The 24,722-nt window shown below is 38.9% G+C and overlaps 1 protein-coding gene across 1 annotated transcript in view; it reads left to right on the top strand.

Annotated features, from left to right (window-relative positions):
* The window catches only part of VCPIP1 (valosin containing protein interacting protein 1), a 33,684-nt gene extending 20,923 nt beyond the window's left edge, over positions 1-12,761 (top strand). Inside the window, exon 3 of the mRNA XM_012463686.2 lies at positions 7,642-12,761. Coding sequence (XP_012319109.1) covers positions 7,642-8,504 — 863 coding nt within the window. The 3' untranslated portion in view covers positions 8,505-12,761. The remainder of the gene's footprint in view (positions 1-7,641) is intronic.
* The last annotated feature ends 11,961 nt before the right edge of the window (positions 12,762-24,722 follow it).

The following is a 24,722-nucleotide window of genomic DNA, read 5'->3' as shown; positions in this document are numbered from 1 at the left end:
ATTCCACTCTTAGGTGTATGCCCAAGAGAAATGGAAACATATGTCCACACAAAATCTGTACACAAGTGTTCATAGGCAAGTTATTCATCATAGCCTAAAATGGAAGTTACCCAAATGTCCATCTACTGATGATTGGATAAATAAAATGTGGTATAACCATACAATAGAATATTATTTGGCAATAAAAAGTAGTAAAGTATTCGTACTCATTACATCACGGATGAACCTTGAAAACACTATGTCATATGACAGAAGCCAGTCACAAAAGAGCATATAGTGAAATATCCAGAATGGGAACACTTAGAGAGACAGAGTAAATCAGTGGTTTCCCTAGGGCTGGGAATGAGGTAGAGGGAATTACTGCTAAGGATCAGGGTTTCTTTTTGGGGTGATGAAACTGTTCTAAAAGTTGCACAACTGTGTGAATATGCTAAAAACTGGATGTGCACAGTAGCTCTACCTGTAATCCCAGCACTTTGGGAGCCCGCCATGGAAGGATCACTTGAGCCCAGGAGTTTGAGACTGCAGTGAGCTATGATTGCACTACTGCACTGCAGTCTGGGTGATAGAGGGAGACTCTGTCTCTTAAAAAAACTATATATATATAAACTATATATATATATATACCAAACCATTCAGTTATATACTTAAAAAGGGTGAATTGTATGTAAACTGTATTTCAATAGAGTTGTCTTCTTTCTTTCTTTCTTTTTTTTTTATTAATTTTTGAGACAAGTCTTGCTGTATCACCAGGCTGGAGTGCAGTGGCATGATCTCAGCTCACTGCAACCTCCGCCTCCCGGCTTCAAGCAATTCTCCTGCCTCAGCCTCCCGAGTAGCTGGGACTACAGGCATGCGCCACCACACCCAGCTAATTTCTGTATTTTTAGTAGAGACAGGGTTTCGCCATGTTAGCCAGGATGGTCTCAATCTCTTGACCTTATGATCCACCTGCCTTGGCCTCCCAAAGTGCTGGTATTACAGGCGTGTGCTACTGCACCCGGCCGAGTTGTTATATTTCTTAGAATGTTACATGTGGTATTTATCATTAAGAGGTAATTTCTCTGAAGGGGTTGGCTTACTTACTCAGCCCACAGCTCTCAACCCCTCATGGGACGGGCAGCACCCAGGTCAGCAGATACATGGGCCAGGACAAGTGGTTCTGGACACCAACAGGAGTAGGACTCTGTGGGGCCAACTCTGTGCAGCCCTGCAGCAGTGTCTTGGGAGGTACCTGTGACCCCCAGAGGGCACGTGTGCTCTTTTAGCTTTCCCATCCACAGATAGCTTAAGTGTTCAACAGCTCAGTGGAGGGTCAGGGTGACAGCCTTTTGCACCCGCCCTCTTGGTACCCAAGTTCTCGTCTGGCATCCAGGAAGAATTAGGTTGCACGAAAGAATTGAAGGGTGGTGAATGTGGAGGATTTTACTAAGTGGTGGAAGTGGCTCTCAGTGGGATGGGGAGCTGGAAATCAGATGGAGTAGGAAGGTGGTCTTCCCCTGGAGTTCAGCTGTCCCCGGCCAAACTCTTCTCTGAAGTACCCCTGTCAAGCCATCCCTCTGAAGTCAAGCTGCTTCTCTCTGACATCCAGTTGTTTCTTCTCTTCTGTCCTTCTCTGCCACTCTGCTGGTCTGCTGGTCTGCCTGGGGTTTTTATGGGTACAGGATGGGGGACAGGACAGGCAAAAAAAGCAACATTTGAGCAAGAAAACACGAATACATGTTCTCACTTTGGGCCATAGGTCCAGGCTTGATGGTGAGCCTCCACCAGGGACCCTGCCCTTTTCTGCCTAGTATTTCCCTGCCTCCTTTCTGTGTCAGAATCAGAACATCTGAGATCAAATTCTGGATTTTTTACACTCTTACTTCTAAGTGTCAGTTTATTTGTAAAGTGGGTATGATAATGTCAGGGTGATGGTGAGGATCAAAGGAAATAGTGGATGTACAGCAGTTAGCAAATGGTCTGATACCTAATAAATACTTAGAAAATGTTTGTTGTTACAAGAATTCCAGCTGTTATTTACAGAACTGAAATTCTGACTATAACACAGCCAATTGAAATGGATCATCCTCAGAAAAGTAATTTACCTTCCAAAATAGAATTTTTTCTGACATTTGTGGTAAATTTCTTTTTTTTTTTTGAGATGGAATCTTACTCTGTTACCCAGGCTGGAGTGTAGTGACACAATCTCCATTCACCACAACCTCCGCCTCCCAAATTCAAGCAGTTCTCCTGCCTCAGCCTCCCGAGTAGCTGGTATTACAGGCACCTGCCACCATGCCTGGCTAATTTTTGTATTTTTAGTAGAGACAGGATTTTGCTATGTTGGCCAGGCTGGTCTCGAACTCCTGACCTGAGGTGATCCACCCTCCTCAGCCTCCCAAAGTACTGGGATTACAGGCGTGAGCCACTGTGCCCAGCCAGTAAATTTTTCTCTATATTTTGTAACAGATTCATGTGGCAAATTATTATTATTAAGCTCAGGGATACAAGTGTGCGTTTGTTACATAGGTAAACCTGTGTCATGGGGGTTTGTTATACAGATTATTTCATCACCCAGATATTATGTCTAGCACCCATTGGTTATTTTTCCTGATCCTCTCCCACCTCCCACTTACTACCCTCCAAAAGGCCCCCATGTGGTGGTGGTTCCTATTTATGTGTCCATGTGTTCTCATCATTTAGCTCACATTTTTATTATCATTATCATCATCATCATCATCATCATCCTGTAGTCAAAGAATCAAAACATGTCAACCACTCTCAATCCCAGGCATTTACCTCCATCTTCCAAAAACAGGAAAGGAGCATACATACCTCTCTTATTGTATTCAAATCCACCTTAACATATAGATGGTTACATCTACATTTGAATAACAGTATTCCCCATTATAACTAAAGTATACTATTACTATTTCTGTTCTTCATATTTGGAAAGGTATTCGAAAATTCACTGGCTTAGGCTGGGTACGGTGGCTCATGCCTATAACCCCAGCACTTTGGGAGGGCCTAGGTGAGCGAATCACTTGAAGTCAGGAGTTTGAGAGCAACCTGGTCAACATTGTGAAATCCCATCTCTACAAAAAATACAAAAATTAGTTGTGTATGGTGGCGGGCACCTGGAATCCTGGCTACCTGGGAGGGTGAGGCATGAGAATCGCCTGAACCAGGAGGCGGAGGCAGCGGTGAGCCGAGATCGCGCCACTGCACTCCAACCTGGGCAACAGAGCTGAGAGCAGATCCCATTCCCCCCAACACCCCAACAAAAAAATAAAATAGAGTAAAATTAATTGGCTTAAAATACAGTAAGTTTTCTGCCAGGTGTGATGTTTTATGCCTGTAATCCCAGCATTTTGGAAGGCCAAGGTGGACAGATCGCTTGAGCCCAGGGGTTCAAGACCAGTCTTGGCAACATGATGAAACCCCGTCTCTACTAAAAATACAAAAATTGGCTGGGTGTGATGGCATGCGCCTATAGTCTTAGCTACTGGTGAGGCTGAGATGGGAGGATTGCTTGAGCCCAAGAGGTCAAGGCTGCAGTGAGCCATGATTATGCCACTGATCATGATCACATACTCTAGCCTTGTTGACAGAGTGAAACCCTGTCCCCCACAAAAAATATATATAGTAAGTTTTCTTGCAGATTTTTGTACAGAGAAATGAAGAAATAAATGGCAAATTTATTTTTAAGTTTATAATACTCAGTTTTGCCTATGTTTGAACTTTATAAAAATGGAATTATGTTGTATACATTCTTTTATTATTTCTTTTTCTTTTGTTTTTTTTTTTTTTTTTAGACAGAGTCTCACTCTGTTGCCCAGGCTGGAGCGCTCTGGTGCCATCTTGGCTCACTGCAACCTCTGCCTCCTGTGTTCAAGTGATTCTCCTGCCTCAGCCTCCCGAGTAGCTGTGTTTATAGGCGCCTGCCACCACACCTGGCTAATGTTTTTGTGTTTTTAGTAGAGATGGGGTTTCACCATGTTGGCCAGGCTGATCTTGAACTCCTGACCTCATGATCCGCCCGCCTTGGCCTCCCAAAGCACTGGGATTACAGGCGTGAGCCACCTCGCCCAGCAAATACTTTCTGTTTGTTTGTTTGTTTGTTTTTGTCTTTTTTGAAATGGGGTTTTACTCTCAGGCTGGAGCACAGTGGTATGATCATATCTCACTGCAGCCTCCACCTTCCAGGTTCAAGTGATCCTCCTGCCTTGACCTTCCAAGTTGCTGGGACTACAGGCATGTGTCATCACACCCAGCTAATTTTTTAAATTTTTTGTAGAGGCAAGGTCTCCTTATGTTGCCCAGGCTGAAATTCTTAGGCTCAAGTATGTCAACTTGCCTCAGCCTCCCCATGTGCTAGGATTACAGGCATTAGCCCCACACCTGGCTGACTTGTTTAGTTTAGCAACACTTTTTCAGATATATCCATGTTATTGAGTTCATCTATATTCATTTTCACTGCTGCATAGTATTCTGTTGTTTGTTTTGACACTATTCATTGTTCTGCTGATGAGCATTTGGGTAGTTTCCAGTTTTTTAGTGTAAAGAATAATATAAGTACTAGTATACATGTCATTAGCATATATGAGTAATTAAATTGATATGTGAGAGAAATTTTAATGTGCCTTGCTTCTTAAAATTCAAAGGAATATATAAAACCTAAACAATCTCTCTATACCTGCCAAAAATTCTAAACAATACTTAAAAGTATCACAACAGTATTTGTATTGTATTTAAACTATATCCATTGATTTTTTTTTTTTTTTTTTTTTGAGACAGAATGTTGCTTTGTTGCCTAGGCTGGAGTGCAGTGCTGCAATCTCAGCTCACTGCAACCTCCGCCTCCCGGTTCAAATGAGTCTCCTGCCTCAGCCTCCTGAATAGCTGGGACTACAGGCGTGTGCCACAATGCCTGGCTAATTCTTGTATTTTTAGTAGAGATTGGGTTTCACTATGTTGGCCAGGCTGGTCTTGAACTCCTGGCCTCTTGATCCACTTGCCTTGGCCTCCCAAAGTACTGGTATTACAGGTGTGAGCCACTGCTCACTCCTCCCAGCCTATTTATCTAAATTTTAATAGCTGCATATATTTCCATCAAGTAGCTAGGAAATAATTTACTTAATCATTTCTTTTTGAAAATTTAGATTTTTTTCCATTGTTTCATTGTAAGTAATACTGCGATGAACATGTGTGGAACTATGACTCTTTCTAGGGATAGCCAAGAGAAAGAACCACAGTAGCAACCTGGAAACAAATGCAACACCTTTTTTTCTTTTTTTCTTTTGAGATGGAGTCTTGCTCTGTTGCCCAGGTTGGAGTACAGTGGTGCCATCTTGGCTCACTGCAACATCTGCTTCCTGGGTTCAAGCAATTTTCCTGCCTCAGCCTTCCCAGTAGCTGGGATTACAGGCATGCATGCCACCCAACTCGGCTAATTTTTGTATTTTTAGTAGACCTCAAGTGATCTGCCTGTCTCCACCGCCCAGAGTGCTGGGATTACAGTTGTGAGCCACCATACCTGGCCACAAAACCTTTTTGCTCTAATAGAAGAATTAAAACGTATTCACTACCTGATTGATATTAGGCACTGTGGTATGTGCTTAGATGTTTTAATGTTTTTAATGTGCTTAAATGTTTTCTCATTTAATTCTTAAATAATTGAGTGAAATGAGTAATATGCCCATCATTATACCTACCCAATTGTATTATAATAATCTGTTTGTATCTGTCTTCTAAGAATTATGGTGTTTTATTTTTAAATCATCAGAGTCTATTTTAGTTCCTGGCACATAGTGAGGCTCTGTAGATGTTATCTACTCAGAGGGATGTTAAAAGCTTTGCCTTGAGGCAGTTTTGGCCTTATAAAATTCTCTTCTTTGCTACCTTTGTTTCCTGAGCTATAGTGTATAGATCTCTGAGAACAGGGATTGGTAGCCAATAAACTGATTCCAGATGTACCCAGAAAAGTAGTATTTAGACCTCATCTCAAGACTTCAACTTTTGCAGGTCTCTTTTTGTCAGTTATCTCTGCTGAAAATGTGTCAAGAGGAAATTCTACTTGGACTTTTATTAATTGATACTTTACCTACCATTGAAATTAATGTTTATTTGAAATTAACATATGTGATTTATTCACTTGCAGTTGAGTTATTTTCTCTGGTTATTTGGAATATTCTCAGAGAGATAAATTAGAACCATTGAAGCACTTTTCAAGGAAGAAGGAACTATTCTTAATATCCTGTAAAACTGGAGAATGCCTAAATGCCCACAAAACATTTCTGATTTATTCATTATCCCTCCTTTTTGAATTTCTGTAGCAAAATTAGTTTGCTTTTTGCCTTTATATTTTGCCGTAAACATATTACTATGTACCATATATTATAAAAAGTTCTTTATCTTATTTTTTCAAAATAGAAAGTATATAATTTTGTAAATTGGAAAACCCTTACTGTCACGTATGTGGGGTATACTTAGAGTGACACATTTAAAGTGTAAAGGAATGGATTTTTAAAAACACATGATTTTTTAAAAATATGGAGGCTGAAACAAGTATAAAATTTTTAAATACCCTGTAGTGAGACCAACTCCTTGACTAGAAAATAAAAGAAGTTTTAAGTTTTTATCTGCTGCTACTGCATTAGTGGACCAGGAGAAATAAATAGCAGTGAGCCTGGTGAGAAGCATCCATAACCCAGGCTTACTTGGGTGGTTCTGGCCTACCAGAAATGAATAAGAATTATTTCAAAGAAATTTAATTGAATAGGTATTTAACTATGGGATATCTTATTTTAAAAAAATATATATATATATATTTTTTTTGAGACAGAGTATTGCTCTGTCACCCAGACTGGAGTGCAGTGGTGCAATCTCAGGTCACTGCAGCCTCCACCTCCCGGGTTCAAGCGATTCTCCTGCCTTGCCCTCCCAAATAACTGGGACTACAGGCGTGTGCCACCACACCTGGCTAATTTTTCGTATATTTAGTAGAGACAGGGTTTCGCCGTGTTAGCCAGGATGGTCTCAATTTCTTGACCCCATGATCTGTCCACCTTGGCCTCCAAAGTGCTGGGATTACAGGTGTGAGCCACTGCACCATTCTTTTTGTTTGTTTGTTTGTTTTTGAGATGGAGTTTCGCTCTTGTTGCCCAGGCTGGAGTGCAATGGCGCAGTCATGGCTCACTACAACCTCACCCTCCCGGGTTCAAGTGATTCTCCTGCCTCAGCCTCCCAAGTAGCTGGGATTACAGGCGCCCACCACCACGCCTGGGTAATGTTTTGTATTTTCAGTTGAGATGGTGATTAACCATGTTAGTCAGTCTAGCTCCTGACACCACAGGCCTCTGCCTCCCAAAATGCTGGGATTACAGGCATGAGCCATTGCCCTGCCTGAAGCCCCATTCTTAACTTTGCTAATAGGATGATTTTTTTTTTTAAAAGATCTCTGGGGAGAACTACTTTAGGGTCTATGGTAATGGTTCTTTTTTGTAATGCAGTAAATTCTTTTCTAATGAATTTTGTTTTGACAGCTGTTATCTGTAAATTGTTATTTAAAATTCACTATTTTAACTATAATTGTCTTTACTACACTTTTGCTAATACCTTAAGATTTTAATATGTTAAATATCTTTTCCCCCTTTTTAGGTATGGCTGATGGCAAGCATTGTACTTTTCCACATCTGCCTGGCAAAACCTTTGTCTATAATGCTTCTGAAGATAGACTGGAATTGTGTGTGGATGCTGCAGGACATTTCCCCATTGGTCCTGATGTTGAAGATTTAGTTAAAGAGGCTGTAAGTCAGGTTCGAGCAGAGGCTACTACAAGAAGTAGGGAATCAAGTCCTTCACATGGGGTATTAAAACTAGGTAGTGGTGGAGTAGTAAAAAAGAAATCTGAGCAACTTCATAATGTAACTGCCTTTCAGGGAAAAGGGCATTCTTTAGGAACTGCATCTGGTAATCCACACCTTGATCCGAGAGCTAGGGAAACTTCAGTTGTAAGAAAGCATAATATAGGGACAGACTTTAGCAGTAGTTCCTCTAAAACAGAGCCTTCTGTATTCTCAGCTTCTTCTAGTAATAGTGAGCTTATTCGAATAGCTCCTGGAGTAGTAACAATGAGAGACGGCAGGCAGCTTGATCCTGATTTGGTTGAGGCCCAGCGAAAAAAATTGCAGGAAATGGTTTCTTCTATTCAGGCTTCAATGGACAAGCACTTGCGGGATCAAAGTACAGAGCAGTCACCATCTGATGTTCCTCAAAGAAAAGTAGAAGTTGTGAGTTCTTCTGCAAAGTCTGGGACTGGCTTGCCTGAGTCTTTTCCTTTAACCGGTGGTACTGAAAATTTGAATATAGAAACAACTGATGGCTGTGTAGCAGATGCACTGGGAGCAGCATTTGCCACAAGGTCAAAAGCACAAAAGGGAAATTCCATGGAGGAGCTTGAAGAGATGGATAGTCAAGATGCTGAGATGACTAACACAACTGAGCCAATGGATCACTCTTGATTTAATTAGAGGCTAATAAAGGCAGATGTTTATTGTGAATATGTACTATTTGTTGGCTGGGCCACATAACTTGATTAGTCATTAAAAATCTTGTACGTATATAATTCAAAAATTATATCTTGTTATTCAGTGCATGATAGCCAGTGTGTGATTGGCAATAGCTTTTAATATACTGCTGCCCAGGCTGGCTCTGAATTTCTATAAATTAGCTATTAGATCTGCTGAGATGACTTTCTTCCATATATGTGGTTCATTGGCAGTTCTTTGTAATTTTAGTTCCATGAAAGTCTTAATATTTCCAACATGAAAATTCTCTTACTAAATATGTTTGATTTCTGAAAAGGCTAGAAATGGAGGGGAAATGAAACTTTGCTAACGTTGATGTCATCAAGCTAACCATCTCACATATTAGTATCAAAAGGTTTATGTAAACTTGAAGTTTATCTGAACTAAATTGTGTCTTAAAATTCATAAAATTATTTGACAGTGGGATGCAGATGTTTCCATGAACGTAAACACATTCATAGAGATATGTATTCTTGGCAAAAATATCTTGAAAATAGAATGTAATGGTTAACATTTTGCTGATTTGTGCAAGGTTGGGGAAGACTCTCTTCTAGATTGATAAGGTCAATGTGATTCAGTTGTGTTGCTGTCTGAGTCAACACAGCCAATTGTGTGCACTCTGTTATTAATATGTTACCATTATTTTTGATTCCTGGCTTGGTCAAGAACCATCTGATTTTTTTTTTTTTTAATCTTGCAGAAACGTTGATTGCAAAGTGCGGTAGAAAAAGAAATAATGGTAGCAGTAGCTAATCTCTAATTTTCAGCATTTGTCAGATTCACAGAGAATTACAAATAAGAGTTTATCTTTATGAATGAGTTAATTGTTCTACAATTTTTATCAGTGGTATTTAAGCCTGTATATGCTAAGTATATTTGTGCCCCTTGGAGCCAAAAATATTTTCTTTTTTTTTCCTTAGAGTCCGTAAGAGTTGGCCGAGCGTGGTGGCTCACGCCTGTAATCCAAGTACTTTGGAGGCCAAGGCGGGCGGATCACCTGAGGTCGGGAGTTCAAGACCAGCCTGACCAACATCGTGAAACCCCGTCTTTATAAATAATAATAATAATAATAATAATAATCCGTAAGTGTTTATTTGTTGGCTTCACTTGGGTTTAGATGCAAATTTTACTGCATCATACCCTGATCAGCTGGGCATTTGCTTAGTGTATTCATGAAATCTTTAGTGCCAGTTTCCTTGAGAAGCAGCTTTCATGCTTATTTCTTAAAGACATCAAAAGAGTGTTTATCCTGAGATTGGTATTGCACTATTTTATTTTATTCTGCAAATCTGTATTCTGAAATGTACATTTCAACCCCTATTCTTCCTCTGTTCGCTGTAATTAAGTTGAATTTGAATGGCTGAAAGACAAAATGTATGTTAATACAGTCTCTTACCTAGAGCATTCAAAGCCTGGCTGTCTCTGTTTGCACAGGTAGCAGATGCAGAACTGTGTGTGTAATTCTAAAAACATGTACGTCAGAAAGTATTTTATCAGATGTTTAAAAATCTCTGCCTGTTAATTCATAAGGGATATAGATAGTACTTTAATTTGTGTTTCCAGATAAGGCAGATTTTGGTCATCTTTCTGTGAAAGTATCTCTAACTGAATCTACTTGTTAAACGAACTACTCTATTTAAGGAAAGAATGGAGAATCTAGACATTTTACAGGTGTATCTGAGCAAAATATATATTTGGGTTAGTTTTATCACATTATCACATTTGTCTTTATATTTTATCTTCATCCTAAATTTACTTTCAAGCATTTTCTCCCTTTCAAAACAGCAGGAAATTTTTAAACTTTTATGTTGTGCACTAGTTTTGCATAAAGTAAGAGCTGTAGCTACCAAATACTGTTTACTGCTTAGTAAAAGTGGCTTCTGTGTATTAAACTACAAATTACAAAAATCACTTCACTAACCACTATAATTATTTTTGGCTTTTTCAGCCACTGGAACTTTTTTGCGGGTGATTTAAATACAGGAAAACTGTTTAATCAAAAAATGCACTACTTTCATGTAAAATGATATAATCATCTTTTCTTTAACAAATATTTTCTTCATTGATAACTGACAAGTATCTCATAGCATTAACATAAAATATCAAAACTTTATCTCCCTATTCTTACATTTAGTGTAAATTAGAATGCATATGTGAATATTAGAAGATGGGCTTAATCTCTGACAACTTTGTTAATTTCTCTAGCTACAGCAATGTATTTAAAAGCCAGTTAGGTATGAATAGTACAATAACAGTTTGGGTTCTCCCTTGATAAAAGAATAAAAGGCTCAGTTCTGATAAGTGATTAAATTTCTTGAAATTATTTCAAATCAGCTGAAAATTTGGTTGGGGCGATTGATGGTTTTTGAGAAGTAGACCAGGTATCCTCACAAAGAAATTTTAGAATAGGGTTTCTTTTAAGTTTTTAAATATCATCCTTTGTCCTTCCATATGGTTTTCATAACCAAATATATAACTATACAATGATTTTTTTTCTAGTACTATAATTTGTGATATAGCCACATCTTGGAGTGCAAGCTAGACATCTTAAGTAAAATATTTTTTTTAGCCCTGGATGTAACATTATAACTAAAATGCAGTCCTACAATTCTGTTTGCAGTTCTTCACTAAACATTTAAATAAAGTTGTATATTTTTTCTTCAATAATCCGTTATATAGGTAATCATACCAAATTTGAGTTGATGGCCCAAAGTCCAAATAGTGTTGAAGATAGTATATATCTAGAATACCAGTAATGATAAATTGGTGTAAATTGAACAAAATAAGACGCTGCCATATATTAAGATAGAATTATAATTAACTCCATGAAAATGGTTACTCAGGAACTAGTTAAAGAGCAAGCCCATTTCTCCCCCTTCACTCTGTTTCAGATATTTTATTGGAAAATGTTAGGGTAGAGTCCTGACAAAGTTAGCAAATGCTATTGACTGATACTGACTCTGTGTCTTCCAGTGATTTTTAGTTTGGTTTTTTAGTCGAGCCTACTGCTTGCAATTAAGATATCAATCTGAAATGCATCCATAATTCCTGGCCACAGGTCCTTATTGCCATTATTTTTAAGTGTCTTAACTTCATTGGAGATGAACACTGACTTTTGCATATGGTCTCTTACCTCAGGGAAGATCACTTGCTAGCAACTCATACTACTCATTGACAGGTTTTTCAGAATTATACTGACATCACATGTTAGCTACTAAATGCAAAATTTACAAAAGTATTGTTTTATGTAGTTACCTACCAATACTATCTGCTACTGAATAACTCTAAATATGTAGACCTCACTAATAACTAACTTTTAGGTATAAAATTTACTTCTGTCATTAATTACACTTCAACTGGTCAATATAGTGACAACATCATAAAGTGTTTATTTCAGAATATCAATACAGTTTTGTTTTCATTTTTCAACAGTAATTTCAATTGGCCCACACTTAAAATACTGCAGCACAGATTTTGAGTTTTATGGTTCTCAAAGAAAGGTTTCCCTCTTAAGACTTTTCTAAAACAAAGCCTTTGCAAAATTGGATTAAATTCCACTTACCTTAATGTGAATTAAAAATGACCATTTATAATAATAGCTTCCTATTCTAAGTTGAGTAAATGTATCCTACCATTCAAGGTTATCATATAACAAAGTTGTACAACCTTAAGGCTCTTCACAATATAAGAAATTAATTTTTCAAACCAGAGCTATTCACATGAAAATATTCCTCAGTAGAATGTATATTTAATAAATAAGGGGGAACTATATCACCAATGTAAGTTATAGAGTTAATTGCAAGTTCTACCATTCTTGATAATTCTTTGAGATGCTAAGTGTTTCAGTTCATATTTAATGATACTTAAATCGTGGAATTTTAATGTTTGTTCCAAAATAGCAGAAATTGTAAAAATTGTGAATTATTGGAGAAAATGCCATTACTTGTATATCTGACATTTAAATTTTTTAATTATGGAGACTACATGCTTTTGTAGTATATTAATGATTATTTTCTTGTAAAAGAAAAGGAAAATTAGTAAAGAAAAAAGTTTAGTTGATGTTACCTGCTTGTGAGTATCAATTACTTAGTTTTTAAAATTTTAAGCTATTGCATACTTTTCTTTAGGATGCAGAAATCTCATCCTGAGCCCTTATGCCTGTGGTAGAGCAATAAAAGACTGAAAAGGTTATCAGTATTTTCAGGCTTATTTGACTAAGAATTAGTGCCAAGAACTGGAAAGTCTACTTTTTGGAGGGAAATGATATTTAGAATTTGTAAAAATAAGCAGTAATAGTGTAAATATTTAGAAAAGTAGCAAGTGCTTTAATTGTTCAATAAAATAGTATAGATGTTATGTCACCCTTAAGGCACTGGCTGTTGCCCATTAATTTCTGATTTCGTGATTGCTGTATATATTACATTTGAGTAATGAATAATGAGTAATGGTGTATTATAGTGTTCTACAGCACACCTTACTGTATAGTATTTGAAGTTTTATATCAATAATAAAACTGTAAGTTAATACGATTTTTCCCTGAAATGCTTCACATTAGCTTTTCAGGGTAATTTTATATTCTTTAGTTTCCTGGAATTACAATGCATGAACATATAGTTCAGTTTATAAAGGAATTCTTAATAAAGTTGTCTTTTTGAACTTAAGTGGGTTATCATACAGGAACAGTAATTTCTCCCCTTAATGTTGATTTCATTGCTAGATGAAATGGACCCAGTGAAAAAAGAATGAACAATTTTTGTTTTTTCAAACAGGGTCTCACTCTGCTGCCTGGGCTGGATTGCCTTGGCTTGATCAAGGCTCACTGCAGCCTCAACCTCCTGGGCTCAAGAGATCCTCCCACCTCAGCCTCCTGAGTAGCCGGGACTACAGGCATGTGCCACCACACCTGGCTAATTTTTGTATATTTTGTAGAGACAGGATTTTGCCATGTTGCCCAGGCTGGTTTTGAACTCCTGAGCTCAAGTGATCTGCCCTCTTCTGCTTCTCAAAGTGCTAGGATTATAGGCATGAGCCACTACTCCCAGCCACCAAAATTTCCTTAGACATATTACATAATTGGGCCACAATGCTTACTGAATATTTAAAAGCAAAACAAAGGCAAATTCTAATAAAGAGAGAACTTGATTTTGTGGTGATTTAAAAAAATAACTGGTGATGAGGAAATGAAAGGAAATACAGATAATTGTACTAACTTAACATTTGTGTAGCTTAGCAGTGAACACATATTTACTTTTAAGCTTTACTGTATATGCTTAATATACATTTTATTAGAGTAGATCATTTAACTCAATAATTTGGAGTATAGCCTCAGATACCAGACTTCCTAGGTCTGCGTCCTGGTATGCTGCTTTCTGTGACCTCTCTGTGCTTCATTTTCTTCTCTGAGAGGATGATGATCACATCTACTCCTAGGGTGATTGTATCAAATGAGTTAACACCTATCTGATGATGAGGAGAGTGCCTGACACATAGTAAACACTCAAATATTTGCTATTATTATTGTTACATGTTAATGTAATGTGGTAGAGTTCAGTTGCCATTAAGTGGGATAAATCCTCACAGGGCACACATCATTTAAATAATTTGTTACATTAAAACTTATTTTACTTGTACATAATTGACTAAAAAGTGGATGGTTGTACATTCAAATTACTTATGCAAGTATGACCATGTGCAGCACTGAGATCTCATGAACCGGCAGTGTGCTTTGTGACCCAAGGCAAGTCTTGGAGCATTTCGAGGCCTCCATTTCTTCTGTAACCTTGTGGTTTCACAGTTGTTGCCCTTTTGTTCTGCTGACCATTGTCATAGTCTCACTTGCAGAAGGCACAGTGCTGATGGGATAAGTGACATGGGTATGAGCCCCATGTAAACTAAACATAATTACCTTTGCTTTAGGCTTTGGCTACAGTTATCCCAAACTTGGACTTGAGGTCCTGTATATGCATGCCATTAGTCACATACCATCAGAATAGAATTCTCAAACTCTTTAGTAAATAAGATAAACATCCTACTTATAACAGCTCATTATGGATTTTATTTTTATTGTCTGGCTCTTTCAGACCCCAGTAACTGCAATTCTGACTTAATAATTGATTGTTCCTAATCATTAAAAATGTATATAGAAAAACAGAAGTAAGTCTTTAATTGATTTTCTGAACTGCATCTGACACACTGAGGTGAAAAACATACGGGCTTTTCAAATTTGCACACTCATCCTTAGAAGTAAACCTGTCTTTGGCCTATTTGTCATGCCACATAAATTATCTAAAAAACAGATAAATTGTATAGGAATTGGGGGGATTATTCCTGTTTGTTCTATTTATAGAAACATATATGAAGTCTACCTATAAAATGATGACTTATTTTTATATTTGACTTATGAAATCAGTATTTTTTATTTTTTTTTATTTTTTTGAGACCGAGTCTGGCTTTATTGCCTAGGCTGGAGTGCAGTGGCACCATCTTGGCTCACCACAACCTCCGCCTCCCTGGTTCAAGCAATTCTCCTGCCTCAGCCTCCTAAATAGCTGGGATTACAGGTGCCTACCACCATACCTGACTAATTTTTGTATTTTTAGTAGAGACGGGATTTTGCCACATTGACCAGGCTGGTCTCAAACACCTGACCTCAGGTGATCTGCCTGCCTCAGCCTCCCAAAGTGTTGGGATTACAGGCATGAGCCACCGTGCCCAGCCTTATTTTATTTTGGAATCAACATATTATCTAGTCATACTTGAGTCACTCATTTGTTTTAAACAAGTACTGATCAAATGCCTCTGTTTTAAAAACCTGAGAAACAGTTCCAAATGAGACAAAATTCCAGGTGCCCTTAAAGCTTATATCCCAATGATGGAGACAAGCACAAAACACAGTAATAGCTATCATTTAGTGACTCCTTTCCTTACATCTGGGCAATAGGCTAAACACTACATGCAATAATTAACCATCAAAATAACGCTTTGTGGTTTGGTACTATCATTATCATCTTTTAGGAAACAAGCTGATCTAGATTAGTTGGCTTACCCAAAGTCCTGGAGTTAGGTGGCAGAGCTGAGATTTAAATCCAGATGTTTAAGACTCCATAAGAGACAGGGTCTCCCTATGTTGCTCAGGCTAGTCTCAACTCCCAGAAGTGCTGAGATTACAGTCATGAGCAACAGCTTTAATTTCACTTCCTACTAGTTCCCTTCCTGAACCCTAGTCCTCTACTCCAAGTTCTTCCTCCTTTGGATTTGTTTTCTTGCCTCCTCTAAATTTGGAGGTTCTTTAAGGAAGAGTTTCAGAACTTCTTAGATGACTTAACCTGGGTACATTTGAGAATCACTGGTTAAAGTCCAGTTTTTCAAGGACCTCAAATAATTCTTGTTTACTAAGTGGGTCTGCTGCTTTGGAGGGGGAGTTTTCCCAAAGGTGATGTTTCTCAAAGAATAGTTCATGGGCTACATGCATCTCACCTAGAAAATTTATTTTTATGGAATCTATCATGTGCCAGGTACTTTGCTAAACGTAAAGAATAATAAACTGTGAGAAAGACACTTCCTGCCGTCATTACACTTACATATTTAGTGAGAGAGAAATACATTTAAGCAAGTAACTGTACATATTGGGGAAGCACTGGTTGGTGTGGGATTATGCTGCAAGAGGAACTAACCTGACCTCCTAAATGGTAACGGAATGCTTCCTGAGAGGTGATGAACCATCTGAGATCTAAAGAATTAATAGGCTACTTAAAAATCAATTGGGCGGCTGGGTGTGGTGGCTCATGTCTGTAATCCCAGCACTTTGGGAGGCCGAGGTGGGCGGATCACAAGGTCAGGAGACCAGCCTGGCCAACATAGTGAAACCTGTCTCTACTGAAAATACGAAAATTAGCAGGGCATGGTGGCATGCACCTGTAGTCCCAGCTACTTGGGAGGCTGAGACAGTAGAATGGCTTGAACCTGGGAGGCTGAGGTTGTGGGGAGCCAAGATCATGCCACTGCATTCCAGCCTGGGCAACAGAGCAAGACTCCATCTCAAAAAAAAAAAAAAGTTAAATTGGCCAGGGATGGTGGCTCATGCCCAGTGCTTGGGGAAGCAGAGATTGGAGGATCACTTGAGGCCAATAATTCAAGACCAGCCTGGGCAACATAGCAAGACCCCAATGCTATTGAAAAAAAATTAGCTGGTGTGATGGTGCATGCCTCCTGCCTCAGGAGGCTGGGGCAGTTTATAGTGAGCTATGATTGTGTCACGGCACTCAGCCTGGGCAACAGAGTGAGTTCCTATCGCTTAAAAAATCAAATTGGCAAGATTCAGTATCTCCAAAAATATTTTACTAACTAGGTCAGTCTATCAAGCAAAATTAAATGGGATGCGTATGTTTCCCATACTTTAGACTCTAGATCCTTCCTATAAGGGGGCAGTGAGCCAAGTGAATAGAGAAGAATGAGGAACTTTGAGAAAATTGTTGAAAATAGGGCTGCTAGAGAAAAAGAAAAAACTGCAACAAGGAATGAGATTCCATACTGTAATAAAACTAACCAGATACATAAGCTTCTCCTTTGAAATTAAAAGGTGTCTTTGCTATTGAATATGACAAATGTAAATTAGATACAAAAGGGGAGAGAGATCCAAGATGGCGGATTACTAGCAGCTCAGGATTGTAGCTCCCAGTGAAAGTGCAGAGAACGAGAGGACGCCACACTTTCAGACAAATTTTAGTTGCTCACGGACCAGGAGATTCCCAGCAGAGGAGCCCCACGGGTCGCCAGCGTGATCTTGTGACCGGTGCGGTGGTTCTTGGTGCAGAGTAAATGGGACTGGGTCCCCTTTTGGTTGAAGTTTCGAGCTCCAGGAAGGCAGAGTCGCCTATTCAGCTGATTGAAAAAGGGACTCAAGAAGGAAGCTGGACTGGAGATTCTCAGGCAGAAAAGCACCATCAATCTTAATGCTGCTGTTTTAGCCAGTGCAGTGGGTTGCTCAGATTCTGGTGCTGGGAATCAACAAGTTGGACATCCACTCAGAGACCTAATTTGAAAGTTGGTAATTACAAAGACGACAGTGGATAAATTTACAATGATGGAAAGAAACCAGCGTAAAAAGGCTGAGAATACCCAAAATCAGAATGCCTCTCCCTCCACAGGGGATCATAGTTCCTCATCAACAAGGGAACAAGGCCTGATGGAGAATGAGTGCGTTCCATTAACAGAATTAGGCTTCAGAAGGTGGATAATAAGAACCTAGAAAAAAGGTTTGATGAAATCCTAATGAGAATAGACAATTTAGAGAGGAATATAAGTGAATTAATGGAACTGAAGAATACAATACGAGAACGCCGTGAAGTATGCACAGGTTTTAACAGTCGAATTGATCAAGCAGAAAAAAGGATATCAGAGTTCGAAGACCAACTTAATGAAATGAAACGAGAAGACAAGATTAGAGAAGAAAGAATAAAAAGGAATGAGCAACGTCTCCAAGAAATATGGGACTATGTGAAAAGACCTAATTTCCATTTGGTAGGTGTACCTGAATGTCATGAAGAAAATGAATCCAAGCTGGAAAATATTCTTCAGGATATTATTCAGGAAAACTTTCCTAACCTAGTAAGGCAGGACAAAACTCAACTCCAGGTAATACAGAGAACACCACAAAGATATTCCTCAAGTAGAGCAACCCCAAGACACATAATCGTTAGATTCACCAGGGTTGAAATAAAGGAGAAAATTCTAAGGGCATCTAGAGAGAAAGGTCCGGTTACCCATAAAGGGAAGCCTATCAGACTTACAGCAGATCTCTCAGCAGAAACCCTACAAACTAGGAGAGTGGGGTCAATATTCAATATCCTCAAAGAAAAGAATATTCAGCCCAGAATCTCATATCCAGCCAAACTAAGCTTCATAAATGAAGGAAAAACAAAACTTTTTGCGAACAAGCAAGCACTCAGAGATTTCATCACCACCAGGCCTGCTTTACAAGAGCTTCTGAAAGAAGCACTACACACAGAAAGGAACAACCAGTATCAGTCATCCCAAAAACTTACCAAAAGGTAAAGAGTATCTCCATAATGAAGAATCAATATCAACTAATGGGCAAAATAGCAGCTAGCATTAAACGACAATATTAAACTCACAAATATCAATATTAATCCTAAATTTAAATGGATTAAATGCCCCAATCAAAGACACAGACAGGCAAATTGAATAAAAAGTCAAAACACATCGGTACGCTGTATCCAGATTCATCTCATAAGCAAGGATACACAAAGACTCAAAACAAAGGGTTGGTGGAAGACTTACCAATCAAATGGAGAGAGAAAAAAAAATACAGGAGTTGTAACTTTCATCTCTGACAAAATAGACTTTAATAGTAACAAAGACTAAAACAAAGAAGGACATTACATAATGGTAAAAGGATCAATGCAACAACAGGAGTCAATGATCATAAATATATATGCGCCCAATATAGGAACACCCAGATACATAAGACAAGTTCTTAATGACTTATAAAGAGACTTGGACTCCCACACAATAATAGCGGGAGACTCTGACACCACATTGTTAATATTCGATGGATCAACGAGATAGAAAATTAACAGGGACATCTATGATTTGAACTCAGACCTGGAACAAGTGAACTCAGTGAATATTTATAGAATTCCTCACCTCAGGTCCACAGAACATACGTTTTTCTCAGTATCACATTACGCCTATTTTGAAAGTGACCACATAATTGGAAGTAAATCACTCTTCAGCATTTGCATAGCATTTCACAGACTTAAATGAAATATTGGTTGGCTGTTTGTTTGTTATTTTCTTCCCTTATTCCTTCCTGTCTCCACTGTTAAGCACAATTATTGGCATAAAAGAGGTTTTTAATACCTATATTTAGATTCCTTTCCAGCCTGGGCAATAGAGCAAGACTCCTGTTCTCTCTCCCCCTTTCTCTTTCTCTTTCTTTCTTTCTAAAAAAAAAAAATAAATAAGATACAAAGATGAATAAGCCCTCAGTTATTCTGATTCCTTTCAACAAGCCCTCAGTTATCTTGATTCCTTTCAACATTACCAGAAAGAATAGTTTTTTCTTTTCTTTCTTTTTTTTTTTTTTTTTGAGACTGAGTCTTGCTCTATCACCCAGGTTGGTGTGCAGTGGTGCAATCTTGGCTCACTGCAACCTCTGGCTCACCACAACCTCTGTCTCTAGCGTTCAAGCGATTCTTATGTCTCAGCCTCCTGAGTAGCTGGGACTACAGGCATGGGCCACCACGCCTGGCTAATTTTTGTATTTTCAGTAGAGACAGGGTTTCACCATGTTGACCAGACTGGTCTCGAACTCCTGATCTCAAGTGATCCACCCACCTCAGCCTCCAAAGTGCTGGGATTACAGGCATGAGCCACTGCACCTAGCCTGCTATTTTTTTTTTTTTAAGACAGAGTCTTGTTCTGTTGACCAGGCTGGAGTGCAGCAGCATGATCTTTGTTGATGGGTTCAAGCAATTCTTGTGCCTCAGCCTCTCAAGTAGCTGGTACTACAGTCGTATGCTACCACTCTCGGCTAATTTTTTTATTTTTTGTAGAGATGGGGTTTCCCCATGTTGCCCAGGCTGGTCTCAATCTCCTGAAATCAAGCGATCCACCCACTTTGGCTCCCAAAGTACTGTGATTACAGGCAGAAGCCACCATGCCCAGCCTATAAAGATTAGTTTTATTTCTTCCTATAGCATCTCACAGCCTACACCAGTATCTGTCACCTGTTTCCACTAAGTAGTGGTACTGCCTAAGTGGCTAGTAACCAAATGCCTATCTTAAATTATGCTTACAGTATTCCATTTCAATTTAAGATTATTATTATGTGATCTTTCTTATGGCAGGTGATTTGGCTCTTTCTTTTGTAAACGTTACAATGTTATTAAGTTTATTTTTGGTATATGAGATAATTAGAAAAATTAGTATCTGGAAAAGTTCTCATTGAAATAGGCCTTAATTTTTTCCCACTTAAAACTTATTCTCAAAGCAATACATGTACATGGCTAAAATAATTCAAAACTATAGAAGCCACCCAGTTCTCTCATCCCCATCGCTAAATTAACCATTTATGTTTGGTGGTTACCTTCACAACTGAAATAAGATGTCATAGGTATAATCTCTTGATTTATCTACTTTATACAGTATTTTATTCCCCCATTATGAAGAGCATTAGTTCCCTTGCTTTTTTAAGGTTATCTCTATAACTTTAAATTATATAGTTAGGGCTCTATTAATCCATCAATTTCAAACATTATCTCTTGACTCACCCTATTAAAAATGAGGAAATTAGCATTTTTACACTTTCTGAAATTCCTTATCTTGCCATTCTACTTCCTAATTTTTATCAGCTATCCTACTTATTACTTTTACATTGTCGAGGTTGATGGTATTCAAGTTGTGTTCTTCTAGCCATAAATGCCTTTTTAAAAATCTACAGTTTAAGCTAATATGCAGCCAAGGTGATCCCAAATATTAAAATGAAAAGTGTTTCACTTTCCCTAGAATTATTAAAAATAAAATAAAATGAAAAGGGCTTTTTTTTTTTTTTCTGGGACACCAATTAGAAGTTGGAGTTTTTTCAAGGCAGACATTGGAATTGTTTTTTCACCTATTCTTCACCCAGGGAAATCAAGGCAGATATTGTATTTGGAGAACAAGTCTCTTGTTTTTGCCCAAGTATAAATTCACTAGCAGTTAGTTATTCCACAAGAAGGTAGGAATAGACTGTGGGCAAGATTAACAGACATTTCAACTATCTTGTTTTATGTCCCATTATTCTTTTTTTTTGAGACAGAGTCTCGCTCTGTCACCCAGGCTGGGGTGCAGTGGCATGATCTCAGCTCACTGCAACTTCCACCTCCTGGATTCAAGCAAGTCTCCCTGCCTCAGCCTCCAAGTAGCTGGGATTACAGGTGCCCGCACCACGCTTGGCTAATTTTTGTGCTTTTAGTAGAGACAGGGTTTTGCCATGTTGGCCAGGCTGGTCTCAAACTCCTGACCTCAAATTCCTGCCTGACTGGGCCTCCCAAAGTGCTGGGATTATAGGTGTGAGCCACCACACCTGGCCCAACTATTCACTCTTGCTTGCCATACATTCATGTCCTAATTTGGAGCCTTCAGATCTCATGGGGAAATTCAGCTCCCACTTCTGCTGCAGTCTTCTCCTGTGTACAATTTCTGAGGTGTGATTGTCATCAATATGTTTTATACATTAATATGTTTTTGTTTCTTGTCTTCCAGAAATACATTAAACCTGAGGTCCACAGATGTTCCTCCTGCTACTCTTTTCCTTTGCTGTTTTTGGATTGTTACTTTTTTTTTTTCTTTTTTGAGACGTAGTTTCCCTCTGTTGCCCAGACTGGAGTGCAGTGTTCCATCTAGGATCACTGCAACCTCCGCCTCCCAGGTTCAAGTGATTCTTCTGCCTCAGCCTCCTGAGTCGCTGGAAAATACAGGTGCATGCCACCACGCCTGGCTAAGTTTTGTATTTTTAGTAGAGATGGGGTTTCACCATGTTGGCCAGGATGTTCTTGAATCCCTGACCTTGTGAACTGCCTACCTCGGCCTCCCAAAGTGCTGGGATTACAGGCATGAGCCACAGTGCCTGGCGGTGTGTTACCTTTTGTACTTTACTGTAATAACAACATGAGTTTAAGATGGAGAAAGTTAATCATACATCTTTAGTTCATCACCTTGACCTAAAAAGGCCAGGTCTTAAATTTGTGAATAAACTGCACAAGATAATTTCAGGGTTTTTTTGTTTTTGTTGTTTTGTTTTGGTCTCCTTTAGGTGATTCTGCATTTTGTAAGGCAAAGACATTTTTATTTCAAAGGGAGGGTGTTATTGTTTTGTTAAGGAAGCAATGCTAAAAATACAAATAAAAATACTCTTTTATCTTTCATTCTTTTAATATGTAAAAACAAAAGGCAAAAAAATTATGTTAAAAAATAGATATTCAAAGAGTTTACTACAGAGCTATTGTTTAAGTTTTTATTATTGAGACAGAGTCCCACTCTGTCACCCAGCCTGGAGTGCAGTGGCGAAATCTCAGCTTACTACAATCTCTGCCTCCCAGGTTCAAATGATTATCGTGCCTCAGCCTCCTGAGTAGCTGGGATTACAGGCGCATGTCACCACTATACCTGGCTAATTTTTGGCATTTTTCTTTGAAAACTGTTCTATCTCTATAAATTCAGTTTGTAAATATGATAAATATATTCCTATTTTTATTATGTAAAAAATACAAAATGACTTAATCATTCATTTTCTACTCTAAATCTTTAAATTGCTTCCTTAGGAATATGCACCATCCATGTAACTGTACCTACTGCTTCCCATTCTCCTGTAATGAAAGGGCAATACTCCCAAGATTTGCTTATGCTGGCTTGAAAAGCCTTGGTTAATATAGTTCCAGAAAACTATACTTTTTTTTTTTTTGGAAAGAAATTGGGTCTTACTCTGTCACCCAGGCTGGAGTGCAGGGGTGTGATTATAGCTCACTGCAGCCTCAAACTCCTAGGTCCAAGGGATACTTCCGCCTTGGTCTCCCCAGTAGCTAGAACTAGAGGGGTGCCACCATACCCAGCTAATTTTCAAAAAAAATTCTAGAAGGGGCAGGCACGGTGGCTCATACCTGTAATCCTAGCACTTTGGTAGGCCCAGGGGGGCAGACTGCCTGAACTCAGGAACTACTGGGCAACATGGTGAAACCCCATCTCCACTAAAAATACCTAAACAAAACAAAAAAATTAGCCAAGCGGGCCGGGCACGGTGGCTCAGGCCTGTAATCCCAGCACTTTGGGAGGCCGAGGCGGGTGGATCACGAGGTCAAGAGATCGAGACCATCCTAGTCAAAATGGTGAAACCCCGTCTCTACTAAACATACAAAAAATTAGCCGAGCATGGTGGCGCGCACCTGTAGTTCCAGCTACTCGGGAGGCTGAGGCAGGAGAATTGCTGGAACCCAGGAGGCGGAGGTTGCTGTGAGCTGAGATCGCGCCATTGCACTCCAGCCTGGGTAACAAGAGCGAAACTCTGTCTCAAAAAAAAAAAAAAAAATTAGCCAGGCATGATGGCACAGACCTATAGCCCCAGCTACTCCGGAGGCTGAGGCAGGAGAATCGCTTGAATCTGGGAGGTAGAGGTTTCAGTGAGCTGAAATCGCACCACTGCACTCAGGCCTGGGCGACAGAGTGAGACTCTGTCTCCAAAAAATCATTAAATCCTAGAATGAAATAAATCAATCAATCCTAGAAGGAAATAGCTCCAAAAAATAAAAGTGCTTTGGCAGAAATGATGAAACCAGGTATTCAATCTGAAAACAAAACTCAGGTCTAGAACTATATCTTGGATAGAGAAATGTTTGCTTCATTCTCTGTCCCCTCACCACCGATATTTTTGCTAATCTTCAGTTTACATTTAGGGTGCTATTTTAAATTTGATGGAAATTATAAATAGAAATCACACTGTCTAACATAAGCAGTTATAGATTCTTAGTTTGGCTTTTAAAGTTAAAAATAAGAGCACTTGTACTGCATGGGAAGAAAAACTGTAAAGAGAAAGAAATGTTTTAAAGTGTCCCTATTTAAACCCAATACTCCTTGCTCTACACCTTGTGGTAGAGAGAATAATGATTTCTCAAGTGTCTATGTTCTAATACCCAGAACCTGTGAATATATTACCTTACATGGCAAAAGGGACTTTACAGATGTGATTAAATTAAGGATCTTGACATGGAGGGATTAACCTGGATTATCCAGGTGGGCCCAGTGTAATCACAACAACACTTAAGAATGGGCCAGGCGCGGTGGCTCACGCCTGTAATCCCAGCACTTTGGGAGGCTGAGGCGGGCGGATCATGAGGTCAGGAGATCGAGACCATCCTGACCAACATAGTCAAACACCGTCTCTACTAAAAATACAAAAATTAGCTAGGCGTGGTGGCGCGTGTCTGTAATACCAGCTACTCGGGAGGCTGAGGCCGAAGAATCACTTGAACCAGGGAGTCAGAGGTTGCAGTCAGCCGAGAATGCACCACTGCACTCCAGCTTGGATGATGGAGTGAGACTCCGTCTCAAAAAAAAACCAAAAGAATGGAAGAGGGAGACAAGAGAGTCAGAGAAAGA

The sequence above is a fragment of the Aotus nancymaae genome, unplaced genomic scaffold (assembly GCF_030222135.1).
Source record: "Aotus nancymaae isolate 86718 unplaced genomic scaffold, 86718_ANA_hifiasm-v0.15.2.pri h1tg000036l, whole genome shotgun sequence".
Taxonomy (NCBI): domain Eukaryota; kingdom Metazoa; phylum Chordata; class Mammalia; order Primates; family Aotidae; genus Aotus; species Aotus nancymaae.
The sequence above is the reverse complement of the archived record's forward strand: the minus strand, read 5'-3'. Positions and strand labels throughout refer to the sequence as shown.